This window comes from Phocoena sinus, chromosome 10 (assembly GCF_008692025.1).
Source record: "Phocoena sinus isolate mPhoSin1 chromosome 10, mPhoSin1.pri, whole genome shotgun sequence".
Classification (NCBI taxonomy): Eukaryota; Metazoa; Chordata; class Mammalia; order Artiodactyla; family Phocoenidae; genus Phocoena; species Phocoena sinus.
Genome location: NC_045772.1, coordinates 20507202 through 20523313, shown reverse-complemented (window position 1 = coordinate 20523313; position 16112 = coordinate 20507202). Strand labels below are relative to the sequence as shown.

The 16112-nt window shown below is 39.4% G+C and overlaps 1 protein-coding gene across 1 annotated transcript in view; it reads left to right on the top strand.

The window, feature by feature from the left end:
- The window catches only part of UTP20 (UTP20 small subunit processome component), a 96963-nt gene that overhangs the window by 19432 nt on the left and 61419 nt on the right, over positions 1 to 16112 (top strand). The window contains exons 15-21 of the mRNA XM_032644495.1: positions 1147 to 1252; positions 4737 to 4887; positions 5550 to 5612; positions 6419 to 6577; positions 7698 to 7774; positions 8521 to 8600; positions 8844 to 9087. Coding sequence (XP_032500386.1) covers positions 1147 to 1252; positions 4737 to 4887; positions 5550 to 5612; positions 6419 to 6577; positions 7698 to 7774; positions 8521 to 8600; positions 8844 to 9087 — 880 coding nt within the window. The remainder of the gene's footprint in view (positions 1 to 1146; positions 1253 to 4736; positions 4888 to 5549; positions 5613 to 6418; positions 6578 to 7697; positions 7775 to 8520; positions 8601 to 8843; positions 9088 to 16112) is intronic.

Sequence of the window (16112 nt, the reverse complement as noted above, 5' to 3'; positions counted from 1 at the left end):
AAACTCAGCTCAAACACAGTACCTCTAGAAAGGTCTTCATGACTCATCCAGGCAGAAGTAGACTGCCCTGCCCCAAACACCATTTCCTGTTGTATACTTGTCCAACTCCCCCAACTAGCTGAGAACAGCAATTTAAAAGTAGGTATTTTGATCAAAATAAGATTAATAAAAAAATTTTGCTACAAAAATAAGCAAATAATAGTAGGTATTTTGTTTTATTCTAGCATGGTATTTTTTTTCCTAACACATGTGTATAGTAGTCATTCATTTAAATATTAATTGCTAGGTTCTGTGTTAGATACCAAGCAGACGTGTCAGAGAATAAAGTAGACCTGCCCCATTTCCAGTGCTCAGTAGCCACATGTGGCGAATGGCTACCATATTGGATTGTGAGGACATTTGGCAGAAGTATAGAGCCTTTCTACCACTGCAGAAAGGAAGTTCTGCTGGATAGCCCTTTTCTAACTAGAGCAGGTGTTGGCAAAATATTTGTGTAAAGGACAATACAGTAAATATTTTAGCTTTTGTGGGCCACATTCTGTCCTCAGTCTTCGTGGCATGTTCTGTTTGTTTGTTTGTTGTTTTAAACAACCCTTTAAAAATGTGACAAGCATTCTTAGTTTGCCGGCCATATAAAAACAGACTACCCGCAAGTTTGTGGGCCATAGTTTGCCAACCTCTGGTCTAGGAGTAAATGATTATCTAATTAATATAAATTGAGTCCGTTATACGTAGTAGCCATTGGATATGTGATTTCTTATAAATTGGAGTCACAAAATCAACATGAGTTTTACACAAAGATAATTTCTTAGCTTTTGAAAAGTCTAAGTCTATTCTCAAAAGTTCTGATTTTGATAATACCAGTTGGTAGAACCATTGAATTTTCTCCTCATCTCAGTTGAAGGGAACATACATTTTTATTCTCTATTTCTGAATATATTTTTCTCTTAAGAAAGTTAAAATATAAGACTTGGAACCTCTTTTCAGTTCCTTTCTGTTATATTCTGACATTTGACAGATAATCCTTTAGAAGGTACAGATTCACTTTAAGAACTCTGTATAAATACCAAGTGGTAGATAAAATGAGATGTGTATAGTTATTGTGTCAAAGAAATAATGTGTTTTCTCCTGTTTTTCTGCCTTAAGGAAACCTATTTGTTCTTTGTCAAGCTGTAAATACTCTGCTAAGTTTGGAAGAATCTTCTGAACTTCTTCATCTGGTTTCTGTGGAACGTGTGAAGAACTTAGTATTGTGAGTAAACATATCTTACATTCAGCTTAATAATGAATGAAATATAAAGGCTGCTGTGTTGGCAAAATCTTGGATCTATTTTTTACCTGAGTTGTATTCCCGTAGGAAATTTATTATTGATTTAAATCCTCCAGTTAAAATAAGAACATTTTTGGATACAGTCTTTAAATACAGATTCATCTTTGTGAAAGGGTATTTTACTGTGTATGTAAATTAGTGTTGCAGGGTGAAGTGGGTGTATAATGCTGGTCACATGACATGGCACCGTGGCTCCAACATACACGTTTCTGCTTTCACAGTGTTTCTCGGCTTGACACACTTAGCACTTCAGAAGACTTTCCTGTGTTCCTTTTACTACATACCAAAACAATCCAGTTTTGGGTTTTTTTAAGTTTATTTTGATTTGGATCGTAGCACAGGGCTGTTACTGAGAGCCATTCATTGCTCGGCTTAGCACCCTTTCTAAAGGTCAGGCGTTTTAAAGATCTTGTAAAGTAGTTTGCTTCTGTTTCCGGAGTCTAGTCCGTTTTATTTACATGGTTTTAACAACAGATTTGCTCATTTACTTCATTCAATAAATATTCATTGCTTTTCTCATGTACCAGGCCCTATTCTTGGCACTGGGAGACACAGTAAATGAAACACACAATTCCCTGCCTTCATGGAGCTAACACACTAGCAAGAAGATATACTAAACAAAATAAGCAAGTAAAATATATGGCATGTTAGACAGTAGTAAAGTCGGGACAGGGAGAGTCTGGAGGCTGGGGACAAATAGGAGTTTTAACTAGGGAAGGCCTCACCAAGGAGATATTTGAGCAGAAACCCAGAAGCAGCAAGGAAGTAAGCCCTGGGGATGGGATATCTGGGACCTGGGGCACTCTGTCCCAAACCCAGGGAAGATGTGAGTGCCGAGGCTCTGTGTGGGTGCCTTGCTTGAGCAGCAAGGAACTATTGTAGCTGAGTAGAGTGAGGAGAGGGTAGTAGGAGAGGAGGATATGGGGGGTGTGGTGGCAGGCAGTGTTTGACCTTTGGCCATTGTAGGGCCTTGGCTTTTACTGTGAGTGAAAGGGGAAGCCACAGGAGATGTTTTTGGCAGGAGAGTGGCGTAGGCCAAAGTAGGATCACTCAAGCTGCTGTATCGAGAAGAGACTGAAGGAGGATAAAGGAGACCAGTTAAGAGACTTAGTGCAGTAATCCAGAATCTCTGTACATTCCCCAATCTGGGCAAGGCTACTGTCTCTCTATTGTTAACTGAATTGCTTTAAATTTTTTTAAGGAGGAGTTTTTCTTTGTTGTCTTCCTACTTACCATATTCCGTATGTGTTCCCTTTTTTTTTTTTTTTTTTTTTTTTTGCGATACGCGGGCCTCTCACTGTTGTGGCCTCTCCCGTTGTGGAGCACAGGCTCCCGACACGCAGGCTCAGCGGCCATGGCTCACGGGCCTAGCCCCTCCGCGGCATGTGGGATCCTCCTAGACCGGGGCACGAACCCGTGTCCCCTGCATCGGCAGGCGGACTCTCAACCACTGCGCCACCAGGGAAGCCCCCTTTGTTTTTTTAAGTCATTCTATTTAAACTTCTCACACTGTATGCTTTGGTGGGAACAATTTAAGGCATCTGTGGAGGTTTTAAAACAGAAAAGCACGCATAACAGAGTGGGATTTGTCTGTCCCTTGTGGAAGGCCAGCTGGCCTCCCAGGCAGGTGCTTTTAACCTAGGAGGCCCAGAAACCTCTAATAGGAGCAAATCGGCTTAGAGGGTGGCTGTGCAAGTTTTCATTCGTGAAAGTTGTAGATGCAGGCCTCAGTGCTGGGTGCTGCGCTAGCTACTGGTTATGCCAGAGGTTTCACAGCCAAGACAACCTGGATTTGAACCTCGTCTTCATCACTTACTAGCTAGATAGCCTTGAGTAAGTTAGTTAATCTCAACTTTATTCTCTCTCAAAAGGGAGTAGTAGTACTTCCCTCATGGAGATTGAATTAGACTGTGCGTTAACAATACACAAATTGCATTTATTGAATTTTTATTATGTGCCGGTTACTCTTCTGAGTACTTTCCGTACATTATTATTACATTATTATTGTAATCCTCACAACAATTCCCTGAGGTATAGGTACTGTTAACCTTGTAGAAGGGGGAACTCGAATTCTTAAATAAATCCAGAACCCCAGCTGCTCAGTCTGGTCTCAACCTCCATCTCTCACCTGGATGACTGCAGTAGCCTCCTAACGAGTTTCCTTGCCTGCATCCTTGCCCTGCTGCTGTCTGTTTTGTACCCAACAACAAGGATGATTCTCTTCCGTGAAAGAGAACATGTCACTCTTTTGCCAACAACCCTCGGAAATAGTGATTTTCAAGCACGGGCCATTCTGGAGACGTTTTTGGTCATCACAGCTGGGGACTGCTACTGGGGTGTGGTGGGTAAGGAGCGCCCTGCTGTGCACTGGACGGCCTCACAACGAAGAGTCACCTGGCCCGCGTGAGCAGAGCCACTGCTGAGAAACCCTGGTCTCGTGGTACCCAGCCTACTCGGGATAAAACCCTCAGTCCTCATCCTGTTCCTCGGGACTCTGTGTAATCTAGGCCCTGGCTTCTGACCTCGTCCCCAGCCACTCCTCCTTGTTCACTCCGTCCCAGCTGCACTGGTCTCCTCGATTCTCCTCACATAGGCAAGCACACCTGTCTGGGACTTGGCGTCGCTGCCCCCTCTGCCGGGAATGCTTTTCTTCCAGGTGCCTTTTGGCTCTCTTCTTGACTTCCTTCAGTCTCTGCCTTCCGTGACCACCCCCATATCAGACAGCACTCCTCTTCACCCCCTCGCCCTCTCGCCCTCTCCCCCACGCACCAGTCTCTCAGTCCAGCCTCCTTTTCCTGAGGTGACCTTCCCCTATTAGAATATAAGCTCCAGGAGGATAGGGACTCTTTCCTTGGTTTCCTGCTATAGCCAGTATCTAGACAAGTCACTGGTACGTGGTAGATACTCAGTAAATATTTGTTGGAGGATAGCACATAGTGGTTAAGTGGCTTGTCCAGGGTTACATGGATGATGATGATGATGGGCTGGCTTCAAGCCTGGGCTGCCCTACCCCAGAGCTGATGTGCCGGCCCCCTGCTCTGTACTGCTTCCCTCATAGCTCAGTACCCGGCACATAGAAAACACTCAGTGAATATTATATATCCCCCCTTATGTCACTGTCACTTATGAGTATGTGGATTGAAAAGACAGCATTTGACTTCAATCAAAACACCATATTATAATCCTGCCTCTGCCTCTGGCTGTGTGTCTGTACTTGAGCGTGTGGCTCACTGTTGGTGGACCTCAGATTCTTCATGTCTCAGGTGATGCTACATGTCCACGTAAAACTTTCACCTGTTCCCGCTTACATTTCTTTCATCAGTGATAATTTTCTGTGGTTTCTAGTATAGCCTAAGTTCTCTGTGGTGTATGGTACAGTTTGGACCTAATAAATATCTCGTTGCAGAGCGTTTCCTTTGGAGCCGTCTGTGTTGCTGTTGGCTGATCTCTATTATCAGAGATTATCCTTATGTGGCTGCAGGGGGCCACTTTCAGAGGAAGCTCTAATGGAATTATTTCCCAAGTTACGAGCAAACATTTCAACTGGCATATCCAAGGTACTACGGTTTTGTGGTGTGTTCTCTGCCTCTCATCTTTTGTTTTATGCGTGTATTGCCAGTGGTTGTCGGAGCTCCTTAATCAGAAAATGTTGCTTTGGGGTGGTTTCTGTTTAAAGCAGTGATTCCTAAACACTGACCTACAAACTGGTTGCAGCAGGATTAATTGGGGCGCTTACTAAAAATATAAATTCTGGGTCCCAACACCCCCAAATTCTGATTCTGCAGGCATAGGGTGGAAGTGACATATCTGCATGATTTTTCAAAGCTCTGTAGGTGATTCTGCTGCTCATTCAGGTGTATAGAAATACCTGAACATGTTATTTAGAAATAAAAATCATTAATTTCAGTGGAATTGTAAGCTTAATCGGATTCTTTGCGCTTATTTACAGAGATGCCTATAGTGTTATAGTTTAAAGAAGCAGCACCGTTTTATGAGCAACCTTATCTTCTCAGTCTAGTCTGGTCATTAATTGTTCCAAGTACCATTTGAATAAGGTGTTGGTTGGTGTTGAATATGAAATAAGGAATAGAATAAACATGTATTACTCTGACAAGTGGTATATCTTTCATAATTCCATGAAACTTAGGTCTCACTGACTCTTAATCAGTTTCTTATGTTTAAACGTTGGAGTTTGAAACATGCCTTTTAATTTTTCTAGATTCGGCTTTTGACAATAAGGATCCTAAACCACTTTGAGGTTCGGCTTCCGGAATTAATGGAGGTATTTTAATGGTTCATTTTGGGTAACTTTTAAAAAATGTAACTTGACATATTGTTTCCCAAAATGATAATTTTGCAAAAAATTCAAATACCGTGTAAATATCTATCACGAAGTTTGAAAAAACCTTTTTGCCATTCTTATTCCCATCCCCTCAGCAAGGCCACCACTGAAAATCCATAGTTAGTTGGTGACTATTCTTTCAGACATTTTGTATATACACACATAATTTAAACAAATGGTGTCATGCAAGTTTTTCCATATCCGTACCTCTAGCCCTACCTCATTTCTTTTGAAGTTTGAATAGTGCCCCACAGTTTAAAATATTGTATTTAACCAGTTCCCTCTTGATGGATGCTTAGGTGGGTTGTTGGTAGTTTTGCAGCATTTCTAGTAATACTGCCGTGAACATCCTTACACAGATACCTTTGTTCAGGGAAACATGTCAATAATGCAAATGACTACTTCCAGAAGTAGAAATTACTTCTACTTAGAAGTAGAATTTTACAGTGAAAGTATATGTACATTTTCTTTATTTCAAAAAATATTGCCAGTCAACTTGAGTGATTTTGAGAATTACTTTCCTGTTTTTTACTTGTCATGTCTCTGCTAGACACTAAACCTAAATTATCTACCAAAAAGTAAATGATGTGAGGAAGAATGAATCATTTACTCAAAAAATGTGTTGCTTATTTAATTTAAAACATTAACATATGCCAGTTTTTCTGTTTTAGACTTCTGTTCACATTTAATGTTCTTTTGGAAAATCAAAATCCTGACCTGCCTCCTGGTTTCCTCTGGTTGTTCAGGATGACGAGCTCTCAGAGCGTCAGTCTGTCTTTGCTATATTACGCCAGGCAGAACTTGTGCCAGCAACTGTGAATGATTACAGAGAGAAGCTTCTTCATTTGAGAAAACTAAGACATGATGTGGTACAGACTGCAGTCCCTGATGGGCCATTACAGGAGGTAAAAACAGTGTTTGGGGTTTTTTTTTTTTAACACAGTTTATACTTTAAGATCTGTTTAGCTGGCATTTGAGAAAAGAGAAGCATACTAAATAGCCACCAAAAAATTTAAAAAAAGAGAGAGAGAGAAAGAATTTTTAAAAGCAAGAATTGTAAAAAAAGGAATTTAAAACTAAGTAAATACCCAGTTCTGTTCAATGCTTTGAGTTAAATGGCTCTACAGCCTTTTCAACAGTAGAAATAATTTACTATCCTCCCTTCTCCTGAGTATGGGCGTAGTATGTGAGGGTAGGTAGTAGGTGGCAGCAGGAGGAACAGGGTCAAGTTGACAGCCTGATACTCTTCTCCAGATTTGTTCACTGCTGCAGGACGTCAGCCCTACCTTTTGTATCAGGGATTTTCCATCCATGACCCTTGATGATACATCACTATCCCTTTGGGAAGAAGGCCAAGTGGAGGCATTCCCCTTTCAAGCAGAGCAGTTCTGTTCTTAACCTGTTCTGTATATTAGCGTCCTGTGTTATGTTCCATTTGGAAAGGGACTCTGCTGCTAAGGTAGACACAAGCACCCCACCCCCAAATAATAATAGAACTACCACTTTACATGATGTTTCCTGAGTGCACGGGGATGCTAGTAACAGTGACTGTCATTCCAAAAGGCGACTGTGAAAAACTTCAGACCCTCTGAACTGAAATCTTTTAATGCCTAGTTTTGAGAACTCACACACCTGCTTATAAAGCCTCAGCTGCCATTCACATAGTGCTTTGCTGGGTTCTTTGGCACCTGTGCTTTACTGATTACCGTTCAAGTTTTGTCTTGTCAGGTGATGGCAGTATTTGTTAGGAATGAATTTAATCATGAGTCAAATCTGTTTATTCAAATATATCCTTTATTTGTGAACATCTGGAGTGAGTTTGAATACTATGTTTTCTTAAGTGATTCTTCTCTGTTAAATAGTGAGTGACATTTTGGGAAGAGGAGGAAAATTACTGTACCTGAATTTTGGATTGGCACCTGCAAGTTTTTTCTTAAAACAGAAGCTTCTTTCCAAACCTCAGGTTGTCCAAGTCCGGATCCTTGCATTTTGGTGCTGATCTAAACTAATTTCCTATGCTTGCAGGTGCCACTTCGTTATCTGTTAGGCATGTTATATGTTAACTTCAGTGCTCTCTGGGATCCTGTTATTGAACTCATAAGGTAAGCCTGGGTGAAATGGATGAAGCTGTTGTGCTTTCACTACTGCAGAATGATGATGGAGCCAGTATTATACTCTGGGGTGGGATTTAAGTGAATGGGTGTGTATGGTATTTATAGCTACCTTAAAGCCTTTGTGGGACAAGGTGAAGAAAAAGTAAACATTACTTATTCTATCTGATACCAAGTTTTTGACAATTCAGTTGTTTTGTATATGTTTCTCTGTACTTTGAAATAACTTTGGAGAACTTTCTCTTTTTACTTTATATCATACACCTGTATTATTGAATTTTTTTTACAGTAATAAGTACTGTATAATAATTGTATGCTTTTATTTATATATATTGAGTCATTGAGCCAAACTTTAATTTAAAAATTTAATTTAAAACCCTTGCTGTCTAGTATCCAAAACCCTTTAGCTCTAAAAAGGACGTTCATAATCACATAAAAAATACATATGTTGTGCCTCATTTATAGAAATCTGTCCTTCTGCAGGCATTTGTCTTCAGAGGGCCTACTCTGGCTTTTTGTCAGATTGGAAATATATTATGTGTGGCCTCTCAAACCCCTAACTATTAGACCTTAGCAGAACAGGCATTTTGAAAAATAAAGTACAAAAGTTGTTTATGACCCCACATTCAGGGATAACTTAATTAGTATTTTAGTTATATCCTTTCACATTTTTTCGTATGAGATATCTCAAAATAGGGTCCATACCACGGGTTTTATTTTATGATCTTTACTCTCAGTTCTCATGCACGTGAAATGGAAAATAAGCAATTTTGGAAAGTCTACTATGAACATCTAGAAAAAGCAGCTACACATGCTGGTATGTAAAGGGATATAAAGGAGGGGGCTGCGGGAGGAAATGGTTGTTTAACTATTTAATTTCTATTGCTTACTTGCACTTAAAATTGGAAAGCAGAAATGAGAAATGTATTATCTTTGATAACCTTTGGATACTGTTATCATTTGCTTGTATTACTAGAGAAAGGAATGCCGTTACTGGCAGAAACACATAGGGTAGTTGTTAACATTTCTCTAGTGGTTATGATGACCTTTTTTCTTTCAGAGAAAGAGCTGCAAAATGACACAAGAGATGAGGAGAGGTCCATTGGAGATGCAAGTTGGGAGCAGACTCAGGAAGGAAACGTTGGAACTCTTTATCATGAGCAGTTCGCATTGAAAACTGACCTTCAGGAAAGACTGGACCATACCAATTTTCGGTTTTTGCTCTGGCGAGCTCTGGCAAAATTCCCAGAAAGGGTAGAGCCACGGTCCAGGGAGCTTTCCCCGCTTTTCTTGAGATTTATCAAGTAAGTGTTCTTGCCTAGGAATATGTCTCTGGTAGGGTGTGAGGAAGAGATGGTGCAAAGTATTAAATTCCCAGATTGGCTGAGTTCTTTTCTTAAATCTGTCATCTTTTCAAATCATTGGCACCTCTCTAAAGCACTGGCTCCATCAGATAACAACTAAACAACTTTTGTTTACCACTTAATCTTACATAAACCAAAATTTAACCAGCCCACAAACGCTATTAATAAAAAATTGCAGATTTCAAAGTAAGAAAGGCCATACCGAGTTAGATCAGTGTACAGTGGCCTTGTTATTTCTTGCCCTATTGTTGTTTTCTTGCCTGCCTGGGGCCTAAAATTACTTTCCAGTTAACTCAACCTCAGCCACTCTGTTTTGAACCTCTTGACTGTTTCCCATGATGCTGAGGAATGTGCTGTCAAAGAATAACAAGAACTTTCTGGAGCACTGTTTTATTTTGATTAGGTATGCTGTGTGAGAGTCAGATTGCTTTAAAACTCTAAAGATAAGGGATGCGGTATATAGAACAGTACTAGTCAATCAATAAAAGTTATGTTTTCTGGAAACATTTCATTACATGGGAAAATGCTGTAGGGTTAGGTTAGGCAGGCTACAGACCACAGCCAGTCAGGCTAGTTCAAGGAACAGCTAGGGAGTCTCGTGGCTACAGCAGGGTGATCCAGGAAGAAAGTAGTTGGAGGTGAGGGCAAAAATTTAACAGGAGACTGAATATGTGTAGGGCCTTTAAGTTTTTTACTGTCAGTGAAATGGAAAGCCATTGGGAGGTTTAAGCAGAAGGATGACATGACTTAAGTTTTCTTGAGGATTTTTCTGGCTGCCATGTTGAGAATGGACTGTGGGACAGCAGTGGTGAGAGCAGAGGGACTGCAGAGTAGAGTTGGGAGGAGACTGCAAAAATCTGGGCAAGAAGTGATGGTGACCAAGGTGGGAATAGTATAGATGATGAGAGGTAGTTGAATCCTTGACAACTTTTGAAGGATTTCCATTCAAAAAGATATATTTTTGAAGAATTGCAACTAGATTAGCCTGTGGGACTTACCAACAGATCACTCGTGGGATGGGGGTTTGGGGGGTGCACGAAGGAGGAAGGGGAGGAATCAAAGATGTCTGTAAGGTTTTGGCCTGAGCAACTGGAAGAACAGAGTTACCATTTACTGAGATTGACAGAAATGCAGAAGTTTGCTGACTTGTGAGGAAGATCAAGAGTTCATTATTTAAAGACATGTTAAGTTTAGGATGCTGAATAGACATCTAGGCACAGATCTCAAGTAGGCAGTTGAGTGTAGAGTTTAAAGTTCAGGGGAAAGGTTTGGTTTAAAGATAGTAAATTTCAGACTCATCAGTATATGGATGGTTTTTAAAATTATGAGACAGGGAATGAAGTCACACCTGGGGGTTTAAATGTAGAGAGGGAAAATTTCCAAGGACTAACAGCAATATTCAGAGGTTGGAAGATAAGGAATCAGCCAAGGATGCCAGGAAAGAGTGATAGAAGAACCAAGACCACTTAATATCCCTTGAAGGAAGTATTTCAAGGAGGGACTAAACAGTGGAATCAAATGTGTCTAAGACATCAGTCAGATGAAGAATGAGAATTAACCGACAGAGAAAGATAGACAAGATGAAAAGGCAGAGGGCTATGTGCCAGATGAAGGAACAAGATAAAACCCCAGAAAAAAAACTAAATGAAGTAGAGATAGGCAACCTTCCAGAAAAAGAATTCAGAATAATGATAGTGAAGATGATCCAGGACCTTGGAAAAACAATGGAGGCAAAGATCGAGAAGATGCAAGAAATGTTTAACAAAGACCTAGAAGAATTAAAGAACAAACAAACAGAGATGACCAATACAATAACTGAAATGAAAACTACACTAGAAGGAATCAATAGCAGAATAACTGAGGCAGAAGAATGGATAAGTGACCTGGAAGACAGAATGGTGGAATTCACTGCTGTGGAACAGAATAAAGAGAAAAGAATGAAAAGAAATGAAGACAGCCTAAGAGACCTCTGGGACAACATTAAACACAACAACATTCTCACTATAGGGGTCCCAGAAGGAGAGAGAGAGAGAGACAGGACCAGAGAAAATATTTGAAGAGATTATAGTTGAAAACTTGCCTAACGTGGGAAAGGAAATAGCCACCCAAGTCCAGGAAACACAGCAAGTCCCATACAGGATAAACCCAAGGAGAAACACACCAAGGCACATAGTAATCAAATTGACAAAAATTAAAGACAAAGAAAAATTACTGAAAGCAGCAAGGGAAAAACGACAAATAACATACAAGGGAACTCCCATAAGGTTGACAGCTAATTTCTCAGCAGAAACTCTACAAACCAGAAGGGAGTGGCATGATATACTTAAAGTGATGAAAGGGAAGAACCTACAACCAAGATTACTCTACCCCGCAAGGATCTCATTAATATTCAATGGAGATATCAAAAGCTTTACAGACAAGCAAAAGCTAAGACAATTCAGCTCCACCAAACCACCTCTACAACAAATGCTAAAGGAACTTCTCTAAGTGGGAAACACGAGAGAAGAAAAGGACCTACAAATACAAACCCAAAACAATTAAGAAAATAGTCATAGGAACATACATATCGATAATTACCTTAAACGTGAATGGATTAAATGCTCCAACCAAAAGACACAGGCTTGCTGAATGGATACAAAAACAAGACCCATATATATGCTGTCTACAAGTCACCCACTTCAGACCTAGGGATACATGCAGGCTGAAAGTGAAGGGATGGAACAAGATATTCCATGCAAATGGAAATCAAAAGAAAGCTGGAGTAGCTATACTCATATCACATAAAATAGACTTTAAAATAAAGAATGTTACAAGAGACAAGGAAGGACACTACATAACAATCAAGGGATCAATCCAAGAAGAAGATATAACAATTATAAATATATATGCACCAAACATAGGAGCACCTCAATACATGAGGCAACTGCTAACAGCTATAAAAGAGGAAATCGACAGTAACACAATAATAGTGGGGGACTTTATCACCTCACTTACACCAATGGACAGATTAATAAGGAAACACAAGCTTTAAATGACACAGTAGTCCAGATAGATTTAATTGATATTTATAGGACATTCCATCCAAAAACAGCAGATTACACTTTCTTCTCAAGTGTGCATGGAACATTCTCCAGGATAGATCACATCTTGCGTCACACATCAAGCCTCAGTAACTTTAAGAAAGTTGAAATCATATCAAGCATCTTTTCTGACCACAGTGCTATGAGATTAGAAACCAATTAAAGGGGAAAAAACATAAAAAACACAAATACATGGAGGCTAAACACTACGTTACTAAATAACCAAGAGATCACTGAAGAAATCAAAGAGGAAATCAAAAAATACCTAGAGAGAAATGTCAGTGAAAACACGACAGACAATCCAAAACCTATGTGATGCAGCAAAAGCAGTTCTAAGAGGGAAGTTTATAGCAATACAAGCTTACCTTAAGAAACAAGAGCAATCTCAAATAAGCAATCTAACGTTACACCTAAAGAAACTAGAGAAGGGAGAACAAACAAAACCCAAAGTTAGCAGAAGGAAAGAAATAAACATCAGAGCAGGAATAAATGAAATACAAACAAAGAAAACAATAGGAAAGATCAATAAAACTAAAAGCTGGTTCTTTGAGAAGATACACAAAATTGTTAAACCATTAGCCAGACTCATCAAGAAAAAGAGGGAGAGGACTCAATAAAATTAGAAATGAAAAAGGAGAAGTTACAACAGACACCGCAGAAATACAAAGCATCCTAAGAGACTACTACAGGCAGCTCTATGCCAATAAAATGGACAACCTGGAAGAAATGGACATGTTCTTAGAAAGGTATAAACTTCCAAGACTGAACCAGGAAGAAATAGAAAATATGAACAGAACAATAACAAGTAATGAAATTGAAACTGTGATTAAAAATCTTCCAACAGGGCTTCCCTGGTAGTGCAGTGGTTGAGAGTCCGCCTGCTGATGCAGGGGACACAGCTTCGTGCCCTGGTCCGGGAAGATTCCACATGCTGCGGAGCGGCTGGGCCTGTGAGCCATGGCCACTGAGCCTGCGTGGCAGGAGCCTGTGTTTCGCAACGGGAGAGGCCACAACAGTGAGAGGCCCGCGTACCACAAAAAAAAAAAAGAAAAAAATCTTCCAACAAACAAAAGTCCAGGACCAGATGGCTTCACAGGTGAATTCTATCAAACATTTAGAGAAGAGCTAACACCCATCCTTCTCAAACTCTTCCAAAAAAGTGCAGAGGAAGGAACACTCCCAAACTCATTCTATGAGGCTACCATCACCCTGATACCAAAACCAGACAAAGATACTACAAAAAAAGAAAATTACAGACCAATATCACTGATGAATATAGATTCAAAAATCCTCAACAAAATAGTAGCAAACAGAATCCAACAACATATATAAAAGGATCATACACCATGATCAAGTGGGATTTATCCCAGGGATGCAAGGATTCTTCAATATATGCAAATCAATCAATGTGATACACCATATTAACAAATTGAAGAAGAAAAACCATATGATCATCTCAATAGATGCAGAAAAAGCTTTTGACAAAAATCAACACCAATTTATGGTAAAAACTCTCCAGAAAGTGCGCATAGAGGGAACCTACCTGAACATAATAAAGGCCATATATGACAAACCCACAGCAAACATCATTCTCAATGGTGAAAAACTGAAAGCATTTCCTCTAAGAGCAGGAACGAAACAAGGATGTCCACTCTCACCACTATTATTCAACATAGTTTTGGAAGTCCTAGCCACGGCAATCAGAGAAGAAAAAGAAATAAAAGAATACAAATTGGAAAAGAAGAAGTAAAACTGTCACTGTTTGGAGATGACATGATACTATACATAGAGAATCCTAAAGATGCCACCAGAATACTACTAGAGCTAATCAATGAATTAGGTAAAGTTGCAGGGTAAAAAATTAATACACAGAAATCTCTTGCATTCCTATACACTAATGATGAAAAATCTGAAAGAGAAATTAATGAAACACTCCCATTTACCATTGCAACAAAAAGAATAAAATACCTAGGAATAAACCTCCCTAGGGAGACAAAAGACCTGTATGCAGAAAACTATAAGACACTGATGAAAGAAATTAAAGATGATACCCACAGATGGAGAGATATACCATGTTGTTGGATTGGAAGAATCAATATTGTGAAAATGAATATACTACCCAAAGCAATCTACAGATTCAATGCAATCCCTATCAAATTACCAATGGCATTTTTTACGGAACTAGAACAAAAACTCTTAAAATTTGTTTGGAGACACAAAAGACCCCGAATAGCCAAAGCAATCTTGAGGGAAAAAAACAGAGCTGGAGGAATCAGACTCCCTGTCTTCAGACTATACTACAAAGCTACAGTAATCAAGACAATATGGTACTGGCACAAAAACAGAAACATAGATCAATGGAACAAGGTAGAAAGCCCCGAGGTAAACCCACGCACCTATGGTCAACTAATCTATGACAAAGGAGGCAAGGATATACAATGGAGAAAAGATGGTCTCTTCAATAAGTGGTGCTGGGAAAAACTGGACAGCTACATTTAAAAGAATGAAATTAGAACACTCCCTAACACCATACACAAAAATAAACTCAAAATGGATTAGAGACCTAAATTAAGACTGGATACTATAAAACTCTTAGAGGAAAACATAGGAAGAACACTCTTTGACATAATCACAGCAAGATCTTTTTTGGTACACCTCCTAGAGTAATGGAAATAAAAACAAAAATAAACAAATGGGACCTAATGAAACTTAAAAGCTTTTGCACAGCAAAGGAAACCATAAACAAGACGAAGAGACAACCCTCAGAATGGGAGAAAATATTTGCAAATGAATCAACGGACAAAGGATTAATCTCCAAAATATATAAACAGCTCATGCAGCTCAATATTAAAAAACAAACAACCCAATCCAAAAATGGGCTGAAGACCTAAATAGACATTTCTCCAAAGAAGACCTACAGATGGCCAAGAAACACATGAAAAGCTGGGCAACATCCCTAATTATTAGAGAAATGCAAATCAAAACTACAATGAGGTATCACCTGACACCAGTTAGAATGGGCATCATCAGAAAATCTACAAACAACAGATGCTGGATAGGGTGTGGAGAAAAGGGAACCCTCTTGCACTGTTGGTGGGAATGTAAATTGATACAGCCACTATGGAGAACAGTATGGAGGTTCCTTAAAAAACTAAAAATAGAATTACAATATGATCCAGCAATCCCACTACTGGGCATATACCCAGAGAAAACCATAATTCAAAAAGACACATGCACCCCAATGTTCATTGCAGCACTATTTACAATAGCCAGGTCATGGAAGCAGCCTAAATGCCCATCGACAGATGAATGGATAAAGAATATGTGGTACATGTATACAATGGAATATTACTCAGACATAAAAAGGAACGAAATTGGGTCATTGGTTGAGACGTGGATGGATCTAGAGACTGTCATACAGAGTGAAGTAAGTCAGAAAGAGAAAAACGAATATCATATATTAACGCATGTATGTGGAAACTAGAAAAATGGTATAGATGAACCAGTTTGCAGGGCAGAAATTGAGACACAGATGTAGAGAACAAACGTATGGACACCAAGGGGGGAAAGCCGCAGGCAGGTGGGAGTGGTGGTGTGATGGATTGGGCCATTGGGATTGACATGTATACACTAATGTGTATAAAATTGATGACTAATAAGCTGCTGTATAAAAAAAAATGGTTTTCATTAATTTGTGAGAAAATTTTCCACTTATTTTCCTGTATCTAATAAGTTAGTTGTATGCTTTTTTCTTCTTTATTCTCTTAATGTAAGTAACTATACTGATTGACTTTAGAAAGTTAAACCTTTCTTGTATCGTTGGAATAAACCTCACTTGTCATGATAGATTACAAAAAAAAAAAAAGTATTGACCATTGGCTTTGG